The sequence below is a fragment of the Chenopodium album genome, chromosome 20, assembly GCF_948465745.1.
Source record: "Chenopodium album chromosome 20, dcCheAlbu1.1, whole genome shotgun sequence".
Lineage (NCBI taxonomy): Eukaryota > Viridiplantae > Streptophyta > Magnoliopsida > Caryophyllales > Amaranthaceae > Chenopodium > Chenopodium album.
Window position 1 is genome coordinate 8,189,958 of NC_137853.1, and position 19,718 is coordinate 8,209,675.

Here is a 19,718-nt window from a genome sequence, read left to right on the forward strand (position 1 = left end):
ACTAGAACACGTGTCCCAACGTTACCTATAAAATAGGTTACCGGTTTAGTTTCATTTTTGGCAAATACATGTGAAAGGTGGTGTTATTCTGGAATAATCAAAAGGTGGTGTTATTATTGGAAGACCGCCCAAAGATGGTGTTGTTTTTGGCAAATTTTCCTACACAATCTATGCATGTTTATGCCTTGTGTATACACTTGTCATAGTAGATAGTTTTAGCAAAATTTTAATTGTAATATAGTGCTCCGTATGTTTAATTGAATTGATTTTTACTTTATTAAATTAATTGATTTTTTTTTAAGGCTATTAAATTAATTGATTAACTCAACCTATATGACTTATTTGAATTTGTTATAATTAATTTCTGCAGACATATTGTATTTGAAAAGTTTTGAACTTTTTAATTTTGAACTAAGTGGATTTAAAGGCAATTGAAAACATGGCCTTAAAAAAATTAACATTATTAGTATGAGCAGATACTCGTACTTATTAACATGAAAGGACTATAGGAGCGTAATATCATTATGAGTTATGACAACCAATATAATGCTGGTTGTTATTAATTAGCTCCATAAAAGCCAACAGAATGTAGTGTAGTTTTCCTCATAAAATATTTACAACATGCAGTATATATGTATAATTAATTACTAATCACACTGTGATGAAAGATTAATAAAATTTGACGTTAAAGACATGTATGCCCACCGCCCACAACTGTGTATCAGTGTTTGAAACATATAGATCCATAGACATCATGGTCCTTAGTTGAGCTTTCCTTTCTATTTTAATTTTATTTTTATTTTCTTTTTTGTTCTACCCAATTGAAATCCAGTCAATTTAGGGTCTGTTCTCTTTAGAAATTTTTCAGTGCAGTTAGTTAAGTTCTTAATCTCCGCTTTCTCTTATAAAATATTCAGTTCAGGTTAGGTCAGTCAATTAGAACAAGTTCTTACTATATATGTGAAAAGTATATTTGGTCAGTGAGAAACTAGATTGTTGTCTAACAAGATCTTTAAATTAATACTCCGTAGTTCAACGAACTTTTATTAGTTGACACATTGTATGTCTTTCTGCATACGATTGAATAAACGTAAGTAATTTTATAGATGGAGAATGTTGAGAAAATTTATTGAATTGGGACCAATGTATTAGATCACTAAGATGATGAATCTATTGTATGTTAGTGTGAACAACATTCATTTGATTATGCAATAGATGATCAATAAGCTAAGTAATCATATGTTAATGAGTTAGAATTATCATTTAACCCAATTACATACATTCCTTTCAATTTTGGTATGATTTTATTTTTCTAATTGTTCAAATCATTAACTTTTACTTTAACTTCAATTCCAACATACATATATATAATAGGAAAACTTTTATATATACCCGGTTTTCAATAATTTACTGTACTCCCTCCGTGTTTTTTTTAAGTGATACATATTCCATTTCCGGCCGTGTTTTTTTAAGTGATACATTTTATTTTTTGGCAAAACAATACATTAAAATATTATATCTTTCTCCTCTCATGGTCACCACCCAAACCCACTACTACTTTTTTTATTATATCTTTCCTCTCACATATATTACTTTTCAATAAACTATTAACTCCACTATCTTTCTTTAACAATTTTTTAATACTCCACTACCCCACTTACCTCTTATTTTATTTAAGTCAATTAAATTGCTTAAAACTATGTGCCGGTCAATATGTATCACTTAAAAAACACGGAGGGAGTATATCGGGTACACTTTTGTCAGTTTTAGTGTCACTTTTGTCAAATCTATCAATGAAGCATAAATAACTCTTATATATGTCAGGGAAACTTTTGTTCATTTTAGTGTAACTTTTACACATTTTATTGTCACTTTATAACGGATGTTCACTAATTTACTGAACATCCGTTTTATTTAAAAGTTTGTGTATATAATAATGTTCAATCCATATCACATTAGATCAGTGATTCCAACAACAACATATGGGGAATTAATTAATTGAATGATTGTATGTAGCTTAGGTAATCGGTAAGGTAGACAATAGACTGGCCAATATTCATATCTCTTGTTAATTAGCTTATGAGTCATATATAAGCTCAATATCATTTAACTACTTTCATTTCATTGATATATTCATTAAAATTTCAACTAATACTTTACTTACTTTCAAACCTACAACTACATTTTAACAAACTCCCCTGTATTCAAATATATTCAGAATATATATAGTCAAAACTCGCTCATCTCTCTAACAATATACGTAGAATACATTAAACAAAATGCATCAATGTCAATTCTAAGCAAAGCAACACAATTGCATTGCATTGTCCACTATCAAAACCATTAAACAAACATCATCATCAACCACAAACCAAACATATAAACCCACCAAAGTTAGTTAAGGTCATTCATTTTCACTCAACTCTCTTTATCACCAAATCCATCCTTAAACACACATTATTGTCTTTTGTCACATTGAATTTGACACAACACCAACTAAAAAGACAAATTCGAAGCAAAATAGTGGGACCCTCAAAATCTGCCTCACTAAACCTGGTCACACGTGGACTCTACCACTCAACACCAACTAAAATAACCTGTATTTTATCTCACCTCATTAATTAGGACTTAACCCTATATTACAAGGTCAACTATTTAGTCGCATTCAAGTCTAACAGCCAAAGATTCGTAACTTCTTAGATTAATTAATTTACTAATCCAAATTTCCCAAATTCAAATCCAATCAAATCATTTAATTAATGATGCTTAAGATTCAAATTTTTAAATTACGAACCATCCTTTCTTCTTCTAATCACTTCTACTAATACTCACTCACTCTCACTCTCTCTCACTCTTACTTGGATTTTGATTCGATTTCTACAAAATATTCACTTAATTTTCCAGTTAATTTTAGCTAACCTTTCTTGAGATCTTCATTTCCTACCTCCTCGAATCTTCCTTTTTTCCATTTTCTCTCTCCTCTCCTTCCTTTACTTAACCTCTCCAATCAGCTTCACTTATCAAGTCCACTCTCATTATCTCTTTAGGTTCGTCTTCTCTCAAGACTGTAACCTAATTTATCGATAATATGGCGCTTGTGGTGTCATTTTGTGGTGAAAATCAAGCGAGGAAATCGTCCTCGTTCAGGAAGCCATGGATGCTGAAGGATTACCTCGGGGACGACTTAAGCTCGTGCTCCTCCAATGGGTTCCGATCGTTTCCTCGCCGACAATGCTGCGTTGCTGTACGCAGCATTATCGAGAATGAAATGACTCGAAACCACCGTATTAGTAATAGTAATAGTAATAATATGAAGCCTCCGAAACGTCTGCTGGTGAGAAACAGGACCGTTTCGGGGACGCTTCATAGAGCATCAATGGCAGTAATCAACGCCGTGAAGATGCTTCCGTTTAACTCTCCAGCGAAAAGCAATGCAAAATCCGGTGACGGAAAACGGTTTCTTCCAAGAAGCTTCTCGAAGAGGCTGTTTCGGAGAAGCTTCTGGAAGAGAGAGAAGAGAAACAATGTGGTGGTTGTTGTAAAGAAGAGGGAAGGTGATAATCATGATGATGAGATCGAACGGTGGATATCGTCTGGTGTTGCTGGGACGGAGAAGTATAAGCCGACGGATTTGTCGAATGATACGACGGTTACTACGACGAGTGGGAGTAATAGCGACGGTAAAAGTGAGAGTAGTTGGTCGGATCTTACTTTTAATTCGGATAGTTTGACTTGTTCTAGTGAAAACGACGCCGTTGAGAGGAGTGAGAAAATAGAGGAAGAGGTGGTCAGCCGAATAGTTGGCGTAATTGCTGGTGATGATTCCGTTCAGCCAGCCGCTGCTAAGGTTAGAACATGCTTTGTATTTAATTCTTCTCTAATCTTAATTATTTTACGCGTTTCCATTAGTTATAGTTTTAATCTCATACTCGATTTTTAATAAGTGCAACACTTACTCATTAGTTGTCAAGTTTCAAAATGTCACGAGTATATGCAAAACAACTACTTGTTACAAATTTACAATTGCTCATATAGTCGTATTTGATTAGTTTTATATAGCTACAATGCCTAATATAACCTATTATTACTAAATTTTTTGATTCCTTATTAATTGCAATACTTTAATTTCTCACATTATTTATATATTTCAACTAATCTTGATGATTATGATGACTATATATTGAGAAAATAAGAAATGTAAAAATTATAGTGTTACATACAAGTATTTAGAAACAAATGAAATGTAAATTTAAAAGATGAAAGAGGTATAGAGTAGAATTTACGGAGTATTTTCTTTTTGGTTAATAGCTTTCGTTTTAATCTAAGATGTAATCTCTGCCGTTGATTACCTTGAGTTTAACTCATTAGACATTAATTAATGACTTTTTGGTTAATAGCTTTCGTTTTAGTCTAAGATGTAAATCTCTGCCGTTAATTAGCTTAAGTTTGACTCATTAGAAATTAATTAATGACTTTTTGGTTTTTAGAAAATAATGATTAAACATTGAAAATATATGGCGGCGGGAAGTGGGGAAAGAGCATGACACTCACGTGCGGGTGTATTTCATTGATTCTTGAAGAAATATTTTTCGAGGTGTAAGAATTAATTTGCCACATAGCTTATTCAGGGAATCATCGCCGTCCATTCTTGCCACGTTATGTAATTCAGCGAGATCTACGGCTATCATAACTCGCTGGACCATGGCATTTTCGTACAACTCGAGATATTAATAGATCACAGCTCTAATTAAAATACTCTATAATACTATGAAATTGAGCATGCTATTGCTATACTTTAATTAACTCCAACTATAATAGTCAGACCACCAATTTATATCGTAATTATGAGATGTAATCCAATTCAAATACGAGTAATTTATAGTAAGTGCATTTATTAATAATTTAGCTACATTTATACATTTGGTCGGTGTTTGATACTAGGAGAATAGGAGGTAATGTTTGATACAAATACTCCTTAATTAATAGAGTACTCATTTTTTATTACTAGAAGATCATTTTTAATTGCTGTAGATACTTGGAAAAGCTTGTTTTAGTTATTCTGGTTTCAAATGTGAATTTTTTAAGTGGATATATACTAATTGGTTTGGGAGATCTATCTACCTTTGTATGACGGGTATAACTAAAACAAATATGGATAATTAATTGAGATTTGCATGTCAAAGTTATTTATTCCATTCAGTTGACAAGACACCGCAAATGAATGTCAACTACTTATGTTGGCAGTCTTGTAAGCGGTGTTTAACACTTGATAAAATTGACTTACGTTGACATTATTACCTTCATAGTTTGCGACTATTTAAATCCAATTCATCTAAAGAAAAATTCGGTTGGATGATAAAAAACATAAAATGGACTTGTTGTTGGGCCTTAGAACATTTTTCAAATTACATAACAATTTCATATAGAAATAGCTTAAAATAGCATCTGGTTTAATGTTTCATGCATTGATATACTTTGTATATGGAGTAAATTACTAAAGAATTTAGAGCAATGTCTAATTAGCTAATTTTGAATATGATTACAGGAGAAAATGTGGTTTAACGAAGAAAGTGAGAAGGAACAATCAAGCCCAATATCAGTCTTGGATTTTCCTTACAACGATGAAGGAAGTTCCTCGCCCTTCACTCTTAGAGTATCAAGGCTAAAAGGTACCTTATTCGATCATTTACGTACATGTCTTCAATATGTTGTCCTATGATAGAAATTCATCTACTAGTTAGCTTAATCTAACCTAATGCTCTCGAATTTTCGATTGTTAGGGACTCAAGAAAGGCTTATGCAAAAGCTTGGAAGATTTGAATGTCTAGCCGGACTAGAACCCATTAATCTCGAAGGCCTAATTTCATCCTCCGAGGTTGTAGATCGAGTACCTAAGCATTCGATCATACCTTGCTCAACACCTAGCTATATTTTGTCTAGTGAAAGTGAAGAAGAAGAGGACGAAGAAGAGGAAGAAGAAGAAGAACAAAGTCATGTAAGCGAAGTTGAGAAACAAGCACAACACCTACTTAGCATTATGAATGCAAGGATACAATCAAAAAACATGCACAAGTGTGATCTTGAAGATGTATTGCTAGATTTCTTTCGCGAAAATGTTACACAAAAGGCGAATGATGCCTTGTTGCAAGCAGCTGAGGGTTGGATAGACGGACATTATGAAAAGTTGATATTAGGGTGGGAGGTGAAGGACAAGAGGCAAGTTTACATTAGGGACATGGAAGAGGGAGGATGGTGGCCAAGAGACACTCAATTAGAAAGGGAAGAAGTTGCAACAAAGCTCGGCGATGAGGTTATGGCACATTTGATGGAAGATCTTATGGTTGAAATGTGTTCATCCTAACCCTAAGTCCTATAAGATAAAATCCAAAGCAGGATATAGATTTAATTAGTACTCCTTTCGATCCTTTTTGTTCTTTCTAGTTGAAATCTTCTATGAGACAAAAATAATCAAAGTGGAAAGAATAAAAATGATCGGAGGAAACAGAACTAGTACATTAGTATTAGCAATATTGTATGTGAATATTTGCATAGGGGACTTCTTATGGTACATTAGTTTTGAATAAGATAGGAGGAGATAAAATAGATACAACTATAAGTAGTTGATCATCCCATGTACTTTGTATTTTGGTTCTTCCTTTTTCTTTATCTCGAGAAAAAGGATGGAGAATTTTTGGATTTTAATTAACAAAAAGTTTATGCAATACTTTAACATTCTCTAATTCTACTTGTATGTTTTTGAAAGCCTGGTAGCGAAATTTCATCTAGAGCACGTTAATTTGCTCAATTGTGGATTATGTTTTATCAAAATAAATGTATTAAGATCAAGTATATTTAAATACAGTAGCTCACTTTGTTTTTCATTGTTGTCACAACACAAATGTTACAAAATTTTGATGATTGATATTGTGTCATAAGATCAACTCAAACAAATGAAGATGTATTAATTGTTCATGCTAAATTCAATAAATTAAAGTTAGTAAAGTCTAAAGATTGTGGTAGCATTCATTATAGACAAACACATACATGTGTTTTAAGTATTTGTAATTCATCATTGTTATTACATTGCAGTTTTTTTTTTTCCTTGGAAATATGAAGAATAGAAGAAGTAGGTAAATTGTATTCAATTCAATTTCTACAATCTAAAGTAAACAATAAGGGGGACATTGCGAAAAACACATTTACAAGAACACCCATAACTGAAATCAGTTTTCAAAAACACATCTTACTACTCTTCCATGTCTTCAATAATGACTCAATGTCACTCATTTATAGTAGGCATTCAATTCTGTAAAAAAAAATAAAATAAAAAATAAAAGTAGGCATTCAATTTCTGTCAAATTAATGTTGTTCAATACTCACTTTTTAGCAGAAGAATTGTCATAAGGAAAACGGAGAGACTAATAATAGTAATTTTTTGTGTTTAGAGAGTCATAACACTCATAAGGGCGAATGATGAAAATTGATCCCAAGATCTCTTGAAATCGGAAAGGATTCTCTGACAACTTGAGGTATCCCGCGCCTTAAGTATTAATACACCGTAATAAATAATAATGATGTTGTTTTGTTCGGCCATATTTCGTGTCAATGAGTGTAATATTGCAAATTTGCATGAACCATGACTTAGAGCATGGTAGGTGCATACTAGCCAGTATTAGAATGGCCCAATAAGCCATGTCAACGGCCCACAAGAAAAGTGAACCGAAAAAAGACCACCGAATCACTTGACACACGAGCACCTACTTCATCGATCATATGCGGTTTGCCACATAAAACTTGGTTTGGCATATTCTTTTTTTTCCTCAAACGGAACTATAATCTACGGTTCAAATCAAAAGTTAAAATCAATCACATCATCAACGGCTATAATTTCATCTCTCACCATAAATCCCAATTATTATTTTTAATTATTAAATTAATTCTCACCTTCATCAGCAGAAAAAAATCAAAAAATAAAAAAAATTACAACCCCCAAATTATTTGAACCAAACAAAAACCCTAATTATTTCCTGCTACTTCTTTCTCTCTCCTCTTTTTTCTGCAAAATTTAAATCAATCTTGTCAATTTTTTTCTCCTCTTTCAACTGTATTGGCGTTTCTGAGTGTCGAATCCAATGATTGGTACAAAGCGTCGAAACGTTTCATTGAGCTCCAATGCTGATGAAAACCCTGTGAGTTCAAAAGTTTAATTTTTTTTTTTTTTTTAAATGTCAGTGTAATTTGATTTAAGTTTATAATACTATTTTGATTGAATACCCATGTTTGGTTTTCTCTTAATTTTTCTGGGTATTTGAGTATTTAGGGATTTATATTGTGGTTATAGTGTATTTTCATTTTAGAATCAATGCTTTTTATTGGTTAGAAGTTTGTAATTGTAACTCAAATATAATATTATGTTGTTTAATTATATTGGGTTAGGTAGAGTTTGTGTTTAGATGTTAAGCGAGTGTGTTAAGTTAGCTGAATTTGTGACCTGCTACAAAAATTGGTGCAAATTTGGAGTTTGAGCTATAAAATCGAAGAATTTTAGGTGAAACTTTGAACCTGTCAGTGTGTTGGCAACAGTTTCCTCAAGCAGTAGTATTAGTGGATTTTCTAGATCTGTTTTACTTGTATAAGACTGTTCATAATGAGGACTGGCATGTTTAAAGACATCTCAGTTGTAATATGTTTTTATTTATGAGTGAGGCTGCTGCAGCAAGTGTGACTGAGTTTGGATGATAGATTGATTCGATATATTCGTTGTTGATTGACCTGTAACTTATCTCGAGTCCACTCACTAGAAACCAATTGCCATTTTTTGCTCTATCTATGGTACCTTGGGTGCTGTTCTTTTAGTAATCCTGTTATTCTTGAGCAAGCTCAGAATTTTCGTAAAGAGTGCTGTATCACGTTTTGTTTCTGAGATAGGTACACTACGAGTTGGGTTTGTTTTCAAGAGTTTGGTGGGGGGGGGGGTGAAGAGGTCAGATGTTATGAAGAAATATCCTATTTGATCAATAAGCACTTGATTAGTTTAATATTGTCTTAGACAACTTTATTGTTATTAAGTCTTTCTTTGAGTGGTACTGACATGTATGTTTGCTGATTTACTCTAACACAAAACGTTATACAGAACATACACAGTGGCGATGAATTGGCATTAGTTGAATTTTTGTATGAACTCATTGAATTTAGATTTTGCAACTGTGGGGCTTTTCCTTTAGTTTTGTGTGGTGGATCTCATCTATGTGGAAAATTGGCAATGGATACACTCTGAGCTTGTCGCCTTTTTAATATCTCACCAAGAGCATATTTTAAATTGGAGATGCTTGCTTTTGGGGTGGTGGATTTGTATTGATCTCATTCTGTTAGAGGAATCAAGTTGAATGGAAAATTGGAAATATGTAATTGCAGAATGTTATTCTTAGTTTAATAAAGTAATAATTCGGTTATTTTTTGTCCAATTATTGATGCCCTTCTTAGACTTTGATTATAAGTTAATGTCTGGTTTTATTTTATAGGTGTATCCCGATGAATGTTTATGATGTACTCGTAACTTCTAGGTAAACAAGATGAAAATTTTTAATCAATTGTAATGAACTGGCCTAAGGGGCAGAGGTAGTGTAGGCAATTCATATTTAGTGGCTAGAATAATTTAGAGATGAAGCTAGTCAAATAGTTAGACTATAAAGAGAAGACCAGTAAGGAAGAAATCATGAAGTATACTGTTGAGAATTTTCTATAAGTTTATGTTACGCTTTGGGTGAGAACAAGCCATTTAGGTGAAGGGATAGGATAATCATGAACACTTGTATTATATTCTATTCCAGCATTTAGTGCATAATTTCACCTCCTTTCTCTGAGTTTCTGCACAATTTTCCCAGTTTATAACATGAGCATAATTTGGAGCTGTTTTAGGCAGATTATGGCTATTAGTCAATTCTTTCTGTTTCAGCTGTTACACCATTAAGGTGAAGGGGTAGGATAATGAAATGTCTTTTGCACTTACTTTCTTCTTTTCATGCAGTTTCAAAGTAAAAAGGCCATAGCATCACCATCATCTGGAGTAGAAACAGCTGCAACACCACCATTGGATCGGCGTAAGGTTGCTCGACAACATGTGAGGGCTTTAAATACTGAATTCGCAAGGTCCATCTTCTTTCTAGTGTAGTTCTTGTTTATTCTATGTATCTATTGTTGGATCACCTCGCTTGTACTCAAAAATAAACTGGTGTTCTTTTGGCTCTGAAGTGTGATGCATATATCTTATTTATATATTCCTACTTTGAGTGATCCCCTTTTGAACTGTCGTTGTGATTAGATATATTTATTTACCTCTTCATTATTTGCAAAGCTATATATTTGACACCTCGGGTTTTATACTGCTTAATGATGTCGACAGTTGGGTGCAATCTCAGTTGCGGGATCACCCAGATGAACTTTGGGAAGATGGCGTCAGGGACTACCTAACTCAGGGTTCAGACATACTGGTACGATATGCTCCTTTCCATGTTTTAAATTCACTATCAGTTTCATGCTACTCGTGGTGTACTGAATATAGACTTGTAGTTCTCCTTGCCTGATGAGAATTTACTTTATATTTAAGTCAAGAATCATTTAATATGTAATGATGATTTAAATGTTCTTCAGCCAGATTGTGGTACTTGGTGATATTGGTTTTTAGTAAAGTTGTGTTCATGTACCTCATATTATTTTATTTTATTCTGGCGGGTTGGTTTTAGCTGGATTTGATATATATTTTGGGCAATATTTGGCTATCCAATTACTTCTTCCTTTCTATCTACGCTCTGTTAGTGTTAAATTGTGGAAAAGTTAAATAGCAGTCACAGAAAAGAAATTGATGTAGGATGGCAGAGGAGTGCAAATAGAAGAGACAGAGAATAAACGTTTTCATATCTGAGCCATGGCTGACCACCAATCAATGTAGTTCATAGCCAATCAAAGCTGCATACTACAGAATTACACTTATTTATGGTTCATAATGCATTTATTGTGCAAATAGTATTTTTTTAAAAATATTATTAGCACTAGGGTTTTCAAAATATGAACATACATGCTCTCCAATTCAGGCCTTTTGACCTTAGTGTTTGCTTGTTTTGCAATTTTTCCCTGTTAATTGTTCTTCTGCGTTCAAATAAGTTTTAGATATTTATTTTTATGGCCAACTTTTTCCAATGATCAATATGCCTCTTGTTTAACAGGAAAAATTTGCTGATGTTGTTAACTGGCTAAAATCAAATGCTGGTAGTGAAGGTAGTAGTGTGCCTATATTGGGAACCCACAGCAATGAGAAGAAAAATGCACCACATACAAACAACAAGGAACTAAATTCTGGCCCAGGGTTATTTAATTTCGTATCTTCATCAAACTCTGGAGCTTCCAGCACCCAAGCCTCAGTTCTTAACTCAACTTCAAGCTCATCCCCTTCATGGAATTTTGGATTGTCTGCCAGTTCTCAAGCTCTTTCACAAAGTGTGAGTACTGCTCCAACAACTTCATGGAGCTCTGGAGTATCCACTGATAGCAAATCCATATCACCAGTAAAAACTGTTAGTTTTTCTACTTCGCCTAATTTTGGTGTATCATCAAACAATCAAGCTCCCTCATCAACGACTACCACAAGCTTTATGGGTTCCACAAGTTCTGGAATATTCTCCTACAGTCAAACACCACCATTTGGTGCTTGGAATGCTGGAACCTCCTCCAACAGTCAAACACCTTTCTTTGGTAGGTATTTTTCATGACATACTGGGAATGGGACATCTAGTTGAAGATGAATAGCCATTTCTTCCCAGAGAGTTCTGGGTTAGTGTACTTAGATATGGCCCATATGGGCGGGGCGGCTCATTAATTGTTTAAACTAATGCTTTTTAGTTGATAATCAATTAATACTCTTTATTTTGATTAAGGCTTATGGGAGGATTAATGCTTTGATTGATTAAATCAATTAATACTCTTTATTTTGTACTCAGGTAATCTGAAACCGACAGCTTCAAATGACACTGCTAAGGAGGATGCCAATGAAGGTATGATACAAATCCAGTTTCCTGTCTAATTTCCTCCACCACACATATCTTTCTGTGTGCTGAATTTTAGGGAGGATACAGGGAATTAGTCATGTTTTAACTTTTAAGTCATAACTGGAAAGCTTATTATAGTTATTTTGTTGGGGAAACCTAATTATTTCTCTATCTAAGGAACCTGATTTTAACTTATACTTTACTGTTGCTGGGGATTGCTCTGGGAACGTGTTTCTACTTTCTAGCCTTCTCTTTGGGACTTGGTGTATGTCCTTTTGAGTTTGATCAAGAATTGGTGTACTTCTGTTTTGCTACTTTTTGCCAATCATTTATTCTCTGTCAAGGAAAATGTGTTCTTTCTTTGCAACCGTTTCTCACCTCACATTAAACACCTAAGAATCATAACTACAGTAGAACAGAGAGAAAAGGTTCTGCTTATTTGCTCTCAATAAACTGAGTTCTTGATAATGATGTGTAGATTATTTTAGTCTGTAAGATGAGACAACATGAATTTAGGATTTGTCTTGAGGCAGTTTTTTACACATAAACATGTTTCTGTGCCTTGTTCTTTTGAAACATCAGTGGTGTTTGTCAGGCATTAACAATTCAAACATTTCCTTACGAATCTATACTATATATTAAAAGGCGTTCCTTTTAAAGGAACAGTGCCACGTGGCACTCTTCAACGTATATAACATCATGTCACTATGCCACATCACTATTCAAAGTACATGCGACACGTAAGCTTGCAACTTCATTTAACAAAATAAATAAATTATGTTTTGGTCTAGATTCGAACCCGCAACCTCCAACAAATAAAGTAGGTACACTTACCATCTCAACCGCCTTTTATTAATGTTTTAATTTTCACATAATTAACATTATATATTCCTTTCAAATTAGAGGTTATTTAATTTATTTAATTTTTCACAAGATTAGAAAATAAATACATATGTGATAAAAAAAAGTCGTAACATCCAAGGCAACGCCAGAATCTCACACTAGCTATACCAACAGTTGAACATAATTATCAAATTAAAGAAGTATAAAGTACAAATTAGCAATTCGGGGCATCGCCCGGGACACACACTAGTTTTAACAGAAACTCATGTATAGTCTGAAGCTCTGGCCACCTAGAATGCCTATGTATATGCTTTTCTGACATGCTCTTTCGCTTCTTTTAGTGCCATAATGTTCCAAAATGACAAGTTGGTGCTCTGGGTTCTCGCATTACCCTGTAAATTATCCCAAATTCGATGTTTGTAATGTATTCTCTTACATGTCCTATTCTGGAAAGTGTTATACCTGGAATTCTTCTTTGTTACTTAAATTGTCAATTCATCTTTATTTGACACACATATACCTGCTGCATACATCTAGATTCTAACAATATTCCTAGACAAAGACTGGATCATAATTGGATTCATGGTTTATTTGATTTATTTATGTTGAGAGCCTTTTCTTATTAACTTATTTATGTTGGAGAGCCTTTTCTTATTTATTTACTTATTTATGTTGAGAGTCTTTTCTTATATAATTAGCTGTGCATGCACATCTTTCCAACTATTACTCAAATTATATGAATCTGCAGATAATGAACCTGAGCAGCCTAGCAGCCCATCTCTGAAAAAGGCTGAAGAGAAGGGTATTACTGTGGTGCATGAAACCAAATGCAAACTCTATGTAAAGGTACTGTCTGAATTTTGTAGCTTGCCTTTCTTTAATTTCCGTTGTGTAAGTACTGCATAGACAGGATATATCCTGGCTTCCGAAACGACAAATTATGAAGTACTTGCTATTGATGAGTATTTGACAAGGTTTGGAAAGTAGGTTGTAGTGTCATACAGTTCTAAACTGTGTACATAATATGCAATGGTATGCATTAATTGTAAATTGTTTACGTAAAGAGACTATCACACCTATTTCTATTGATATTAATATGGTGTTTCTCTATTGCTTTTCAGTCAACTGATCCAGCTGATAAAGAGCCATGGAAGGATAAAGGTACTGGCCAGCTATCCATCAAATGTGTGGAGGGTGCTAGCAAGGGTACCAAGGAATCCAAGCCAATAATTCTTGTTCGTAATGATGTATGTTTCTGATATTATTCTTCTTGTTGACAGCCATGTCGTAATATGTTTGAATGATTATTCATTTATAGTTCCCATCTGCGTATCAGCATTCTATAATTTCTGACTGCTTTGGTTTTGTAGGTCGGAAGAATTATGCTTAATGCTTCAATATACCCAGGCATAAAGACAAGTATGCAGAAAAATGCCATTGTGACCATATTCCATACTTCGGTAATACACTGCAATGCCTTGTATTGAATTTACCTTGTATATATTTGTTTCCTTGTAGTCCTATTGTGTTGTTACTACTTGTCACCCTGCTACTTAAATATTACTTATACTAAATGTAGCGACACCTTGCAAGTGACTTAATGTTTCATCTTCTATTTGTTCTTTGTTATAGTAACCCCGGTCCTGGCAAATTGCTTTTGTATGCATGGGTATTGGAATGTCTTTTGCATTCTGCTATGCTCTCCCATCTTGTCCTCTTACTATCTGTTTCCAACATAAAGTTTCAAGTTTCCAACATAAAGTTTCAAGAAATAGGTGGACACAAACACTTTGTTCATCTCCGTAGAGCCTTGTGCTTTCTTACCATTTGCTCCTTTCACTTTAACTTATCCTTGACTTCTGTTGGCTAGCGTTTTTCTTTTTGAAAATAGAAGTGACATACTTTCACCCAAAAATTTCTTTAGGCGGTCATAATATGAGATGAGATGCACCATAACATACTACATTTTTGTGGCTAATTCTACTGTTCTCAATCCATTTCTGTGTAGGAGGATAGTGAAGGGGAAAGTAAAGTAACCCCCCGTACCTTTCTAATAAGAGTAAAAAATGAAGTGGAACGAAATAAGCTGGCAGACACTATACGGGAACATGCACCAGCTGCTTGAGAGCCAGATAAACTATTTGTTTATGATTGTAGTTTCATAGTTCTTCGTGGGTAATCTGGCTGTATTTAATGCCAGTCAGTGGTTGTTATTTGTTTTCTGCTGCAATTTTGAGAAGGCGAGCTTGCAGGAAAATGAGTACAGACGAACCCTTTTGTGCCAGAATTTGTTTTACAATATCCTCCAATGCTACAGGAGATGTTGATTCTTGATACATAGGAGCAGGGAGGGCATGTATCATAAACAATAGTGAGAAGGTTAGAAAATTTTCCTCTGTTCTTGTCATTAAATGGTTTGTATCATGATATTACTTTGTCAGATTGCTTTATAGGCTTCAAATCTGTAACTCCAAGGCAATGTTCAACTCTTACTCAAAAGTAATCGAAATGGTTTTCCATAATTTTTTTTTCTTCAATGCCATGTATAATACTACTATTGTTCCATCAACTGGCACTGGTTCTCAGAATGGCCGCTAAATGCTAATTTATACTAATACTCCCTTTGTCCTGAAGTTACGGATCCATTTTACCGACTTCTTTGTATCATCCCTTTGTCCCGAAATAGTTCACTTAAGTGGTGGCATGCTAAGATGAGTAGGAAGTCTAATCATAAACATGTTTTTGCACCTTTGTTGCCCTTGTAACTCCTCGAATTTGGCGGTTTTCATTCAGAAAGTTAATAATGTAAGCATGCTTATATATAGAAAAATTTCTATTAGGAGTTTACTTGGGCTCACATTTATTGCTACCAACTACACCCACCCAATTCTAGAGAATTATTAGGTGTAGAATTCTCACATTAGTAAATGCTTTCAAATATTTGACCACATCCAAGACTCCAAGTACTCTACTAGAAAATTTTAGTATATCATAAAATGGTGAAATATATTTATTATTCCGTTTGCTAAGTTGTTAATTTGACTACTACTGTAATATTTTTTACTATCAAATAATTAAAACTGTTAAAAATGTTGGTATTTATAAATAAAATCAACAACTTTTTATTAAATTTGAGTCCCATAGTTGATATATTTATGAATATATTATACTAACTGAACATTTATGTTTTATTTACCATTTTGCCGGTTGATATACAAAATTTGTTTATCGAAATAATTTAATGATACTTTCCTCTTATTCATACAAAAATATATGGTCAATGTTAATATATGAATAGCCGAATTCATTAACAAATACCAGTATATGCAAAATATTGGGCCATCATGAACAATTGATAAATAGTTAAATATTAAAGGGTGAGCCCAATAATATTATGAGTAGGGTGCTTTAGTGAGAGAATTGATTTTGGATTTTTGGATAAAAAGAAACCAAAATTGACTTTTCTCATACATGATCTTTGCTTTCAGAGCTTGAAATAATTGAGATTTCATAAATTTCATAAAACGAAAGATGCAAGTCAATAATCAAGTGACCCTACTATATATTGTATGAAAAATGATCAAAAGTAAAAGAATGATTGCGAAATTACACAAAACAAGCAAAAAAAACAAAGCTTAAAAGAGAATACATGTGGCCAAGACAGTATAAATAATGCCTAAAGTGAATGGGTGTACTTTGTAACTAAATTGGCCCACTTCCTATTCCACCAACAAGCCTATATGCAACTATATTTACTTGCGTATTGCACACTTTCGGCGTTTTGTTTTGCCGTTAAAACTTGTTCCATATGATACTCCATATTGTTTATACTCTCTTTGTCTCAATTGACTTTATACGGTATATGAAACATGTCTTATGCAATAAGTATTTCCAATATTAAATGCGCAAACATTATGAATATTTGATATCTTATACGGAGTAAAAGGGATCCCTCTATTTCGCTTGAGGGAAGTGGTATGTAGAAGAAGGATAGGAACTAGGTGTGAAAAGACTAACTTACCCTTAATGAAATTGAAAGAATAAGAGCTAATAAGATAATTTTATAATTTTATCAGTTCTTTAAAACTTATTTCCAAAACCTACCAAACATGGTATAACAATAATTTATCATTATCTTTGCCCCACCCTTATCCTCCCTCATCCCTTATCCCTATTGGGCCTATTCTCAAACCAAATGCACAATAACTTATCTTTCCTTAAGGTGCGTTCGATTCATCATATTTTTACTTATCTGAACTTATCTGATTTTATTAGATTTAATTTTAGTTATAAATTAAACTTGGGTAGCCTCGATTAACCCTTATCACAACTTATCTGAACTTATTTTTCATGAACTTATCTTATCTGAACTTATTAATCCTTATCCGAACTTATTAACCCTGAAATAAGTGAAAATAAGGTTTAATAGATTAGGGTCTTATTCCTTAATACTTATCCGTTTTTATTTTGTACCAAATACCTTTATTCTTGATTAGGTTTGGGTTCAACCAGTATAATATTATTTCGCTACCTATTTTAATCATTAATTATTTTCATTATTCTCTCCTTAATGAATTAAATTACCCTATAACTCCCTACTCCATTCAAACCATATGTGACTCACCTACTATCAAGGACAATTTTGTAAAAGATGGTGTGAATGTCCACTATCTCATATTCTCATTCCTTAATAAGAAAAGCATAAACAACCACTATTATAAAATGTGCATGCTTATCTTAACACGACTAGCTATAACTATTCTCCTTAAAACATGTGTTGAGTGAATTTGGGTAAGGTATTATGAAATAGAGCAAGTGGGGTTATAATTAGACTATGGAGTACGGAGGCACGGAGCAATCTTCATGAAATACTAGGGGTGAGCAAAAATTCCGGGTACCCGGAATTGGAACCGGAACCGGATAGGAACCGGCGGGTCCGGAACCGAGATTGGACCCGGTGGTTCCAATTCCGGGTAATAAATTAAGGACCCGGTTATAACCAATTCCAATTCCAATTCTCAACTTTTTGGACCCGGAACCGGTTGGGTACCCGGTTACCCAATATATCCTAAACTAAATAAATTTTAAATAATAAAAATATGTTAAATGTATTTAATTTGTACAATAAAAAAGTATTATTAATACCTAACATGAATACAAATAGCTTAATGCATATATAAATATAAGTATTAAACACTAATAATGATACTAACTAAAATAAGAATTATAATTTGTATTATATTTTAACAATTACATACATAAGTGGGTACCCGGAACCGGAACTGGTACCCGGTGGTTCCAATTCCAATTCCTAAAATTTAGGACCCGGTTAAACCAATTCCAATTCCGGTTCCGAATTTTAGGACCCGGTTCCAACCAATTCCAAGTCCGGGTCCTAAAATTTTGACCGGGTACCCGGTTTGCTCACCCCTATGAAATACCCAAAAGGAATTTGAGGCAAATAAAAGGGACGAGGGAATACACATTTTACCTATTTCAAAAGAGATTTAAATTTTTTTTTAAAAAAAAATAACACTGATAATGCAATGTTTAATAGTGTTGGATAATTTATGTTTAAGAATTTGTGCGATACCTATTAATTTTCAAAATGATAACCTGTTATAATATTGTTTTATCAATGATCAAAGTTATTCATTGATATAAGTAAATAACTAACCTTTTCCATTTTCATTTCATTTCATTAGCAGGGCGTTTATATTTGGTACGGGATAAAAGTAGAATAATTAACAAAGTTATAAATATACCCTTACTAAGGGCCTATTCACATTTACTAAATTGAGCTGAACTGAACTGATTGGAGCTGAGCTGAACTGATTGGAGCTGAGCTGAACTGAATTGAATTGAACTCATTGGAGCTGATCTGAACTGAGCTGAAATGAATATTTTATGAGAGAGGGAAATTAGGAGCTGAACTGAACTGATTGGAGCTGAACTGAACTTAACTGAAATTAAGCTGAAGTGAACAGGCCCTGACTTTGATCTTCTTCCTTTAATTTTTCTTTTCACTAAAGATTTATACTTCCTCCGTTTTATTTAGATGCGTCGCTATTTAAATTACGGACTTTTAGGCAATTTTTCTTTTTTTGAAAGAACTTTTAGGCAATTTTTAGAATAAAAGAGATATAGAGAAAAATAAATAAATAAATAAATAAAGATGGTCCATGTTTAGTTATAGAAATTGAGGGGTAAGTGGGTTTCAATTGCAAAAATACAAGTTTATCACCTTGATAAACAAATTATCCTAAATAAATCAATAACTTTTTTTTATCAAATATAGGCCCACAGTTATTAATATAATCACGACAATGCCATACTAATTGAACATTTGTTGATTTATTTATAATTTTACTCCTTAATAAACGAACTTTATTTAAATTTCTTTTTTTAAAAAAAATATAAAAAAAAATCATCAGAAGTAACAGTATAATATGCTAGAATAGTGGTGGGGTCATGTAAGGGTGCAAATGAGCCAAGTAATTTGTGTTCGGATTAAATTCGAGTTTTCGATCAAAGAAAGTGATGTTTTGAAGAACTTTACTTTGAATTAAAATGGTTGTCATATATACATTCTCTTTACTTTATGCAAAGAGACTTCATATCAAAACTACTTGTGTATGACAATGACAGAATTAGCCCCTTAACCTTATACTCCGTATATTAGACACAACTCACTATTCATTTCATGGGATACATATCTTAACACTTTTCCTTATTTATTGTGGACAACACTTTCACACATTCTCATGTGTGTTTATTCATATGCTCGATAGAACATTAGAATATCAGGTGAAAATAACATACATAGTTATAAAG

General features: G+C 33.2%; 2 protein-coding genes across 2 annotated transcripts; both read left to right on the top strand.

Moving 5' to 3' along the window:
* The first annotated feature begins 3,157 nt into the window (after window positions 1-3,157).
* On the top strand, window positions 3,158-6,541 carry LOC145596741 (uncharacterized). The gene is made up of 3 exons (XM_081652947.1): window positions 3,158-3,847; window positions 5,546-5,669; window positions 5,781-6,541. The coding sequence occupies exons 1-3, from the start codon at window positions 3,158-3,160 to the stop codon at window positions 6,359-6,361; spliced, it is 1,395 nt and encodes a 464-aa protein (XP_081509073.1). The 3' UTR covers window positions 6,362-6,541.
* A 1,422-nt stretch (window positions 6,542-7,963) lies between these two features.
* Window positions 7,964-15,421, top strand: LOC145598368 (uncharacterized). The gene is made up of 9 exons (XM_081654711.1): window positions 7,964-8,189; window positions 10,028-10,149; window positions 10,403-10,490; window positions 11,223-11,748; window positions 11,994-12,047; window positions 13,633-13,730; window positions 14,006-14,131; window positions 14,255-14,344; window positions 14,893-15,421. The coding sequence occupies exons 1-9, from the start codon at window positions 8,133-8,135 to the stop codon at window positions 15,007-15,009; spliced, it is 1,278 nt and encodes a 425-aa protein (XP_081510837.1). The 5' UTR covers window positions 7,964-8,132; the 3' UTR covers window positions 15,010-15,421.
* Window positions 15,422-19,718: the final 4,297 nt, after the last annotated feature.

Bases quoted from the DNA above. Each gene is read 5' to 3' on its own strand.
- LOC145596741 (XM_081652947.1), top strand. From the start codon at position 3,158: ATGCTGAAGGATTACCTCGGGGACGACTTAAGCTCGTGCTCCTCCAAT. The intron at 3,848-5,545 runs GTTAGAACATGC...ATATGATTACAG, and splicing joins TTCAGCCAGCCGCTGCTAAG to GAGAAAATGTGGTTTAACGA. The intron at 5,670-5,780 runs GTACCTTATTCG...TTCGATTGTTAG, and splicing joins TAGAGTATCAAGGCTAAAAG to GGACTCAAGAAAGGCTTATG.
- LOC145598368 (XM_081654711.1), top strand. From the start codon at position 8,133: ATGATTGGTACAAAGCGTCGAAACGTTTCATTGAGCTCCAATGCTGAT. The intron at 10,491-11,222 runs GTACGATATGCT...CTTGTTTAACAG, and splicing joins CTCAGGGTTCAGACATACTG to GAAAAATTTGCTGATGTTGT. The intron at 11,749-11,993 runs GTAGGTATTTTT...TTTTGTACTCAG, and splicing joins CAGTCAAACACCTTTCTTTG to GTAATCTGAAACCGACAGCT.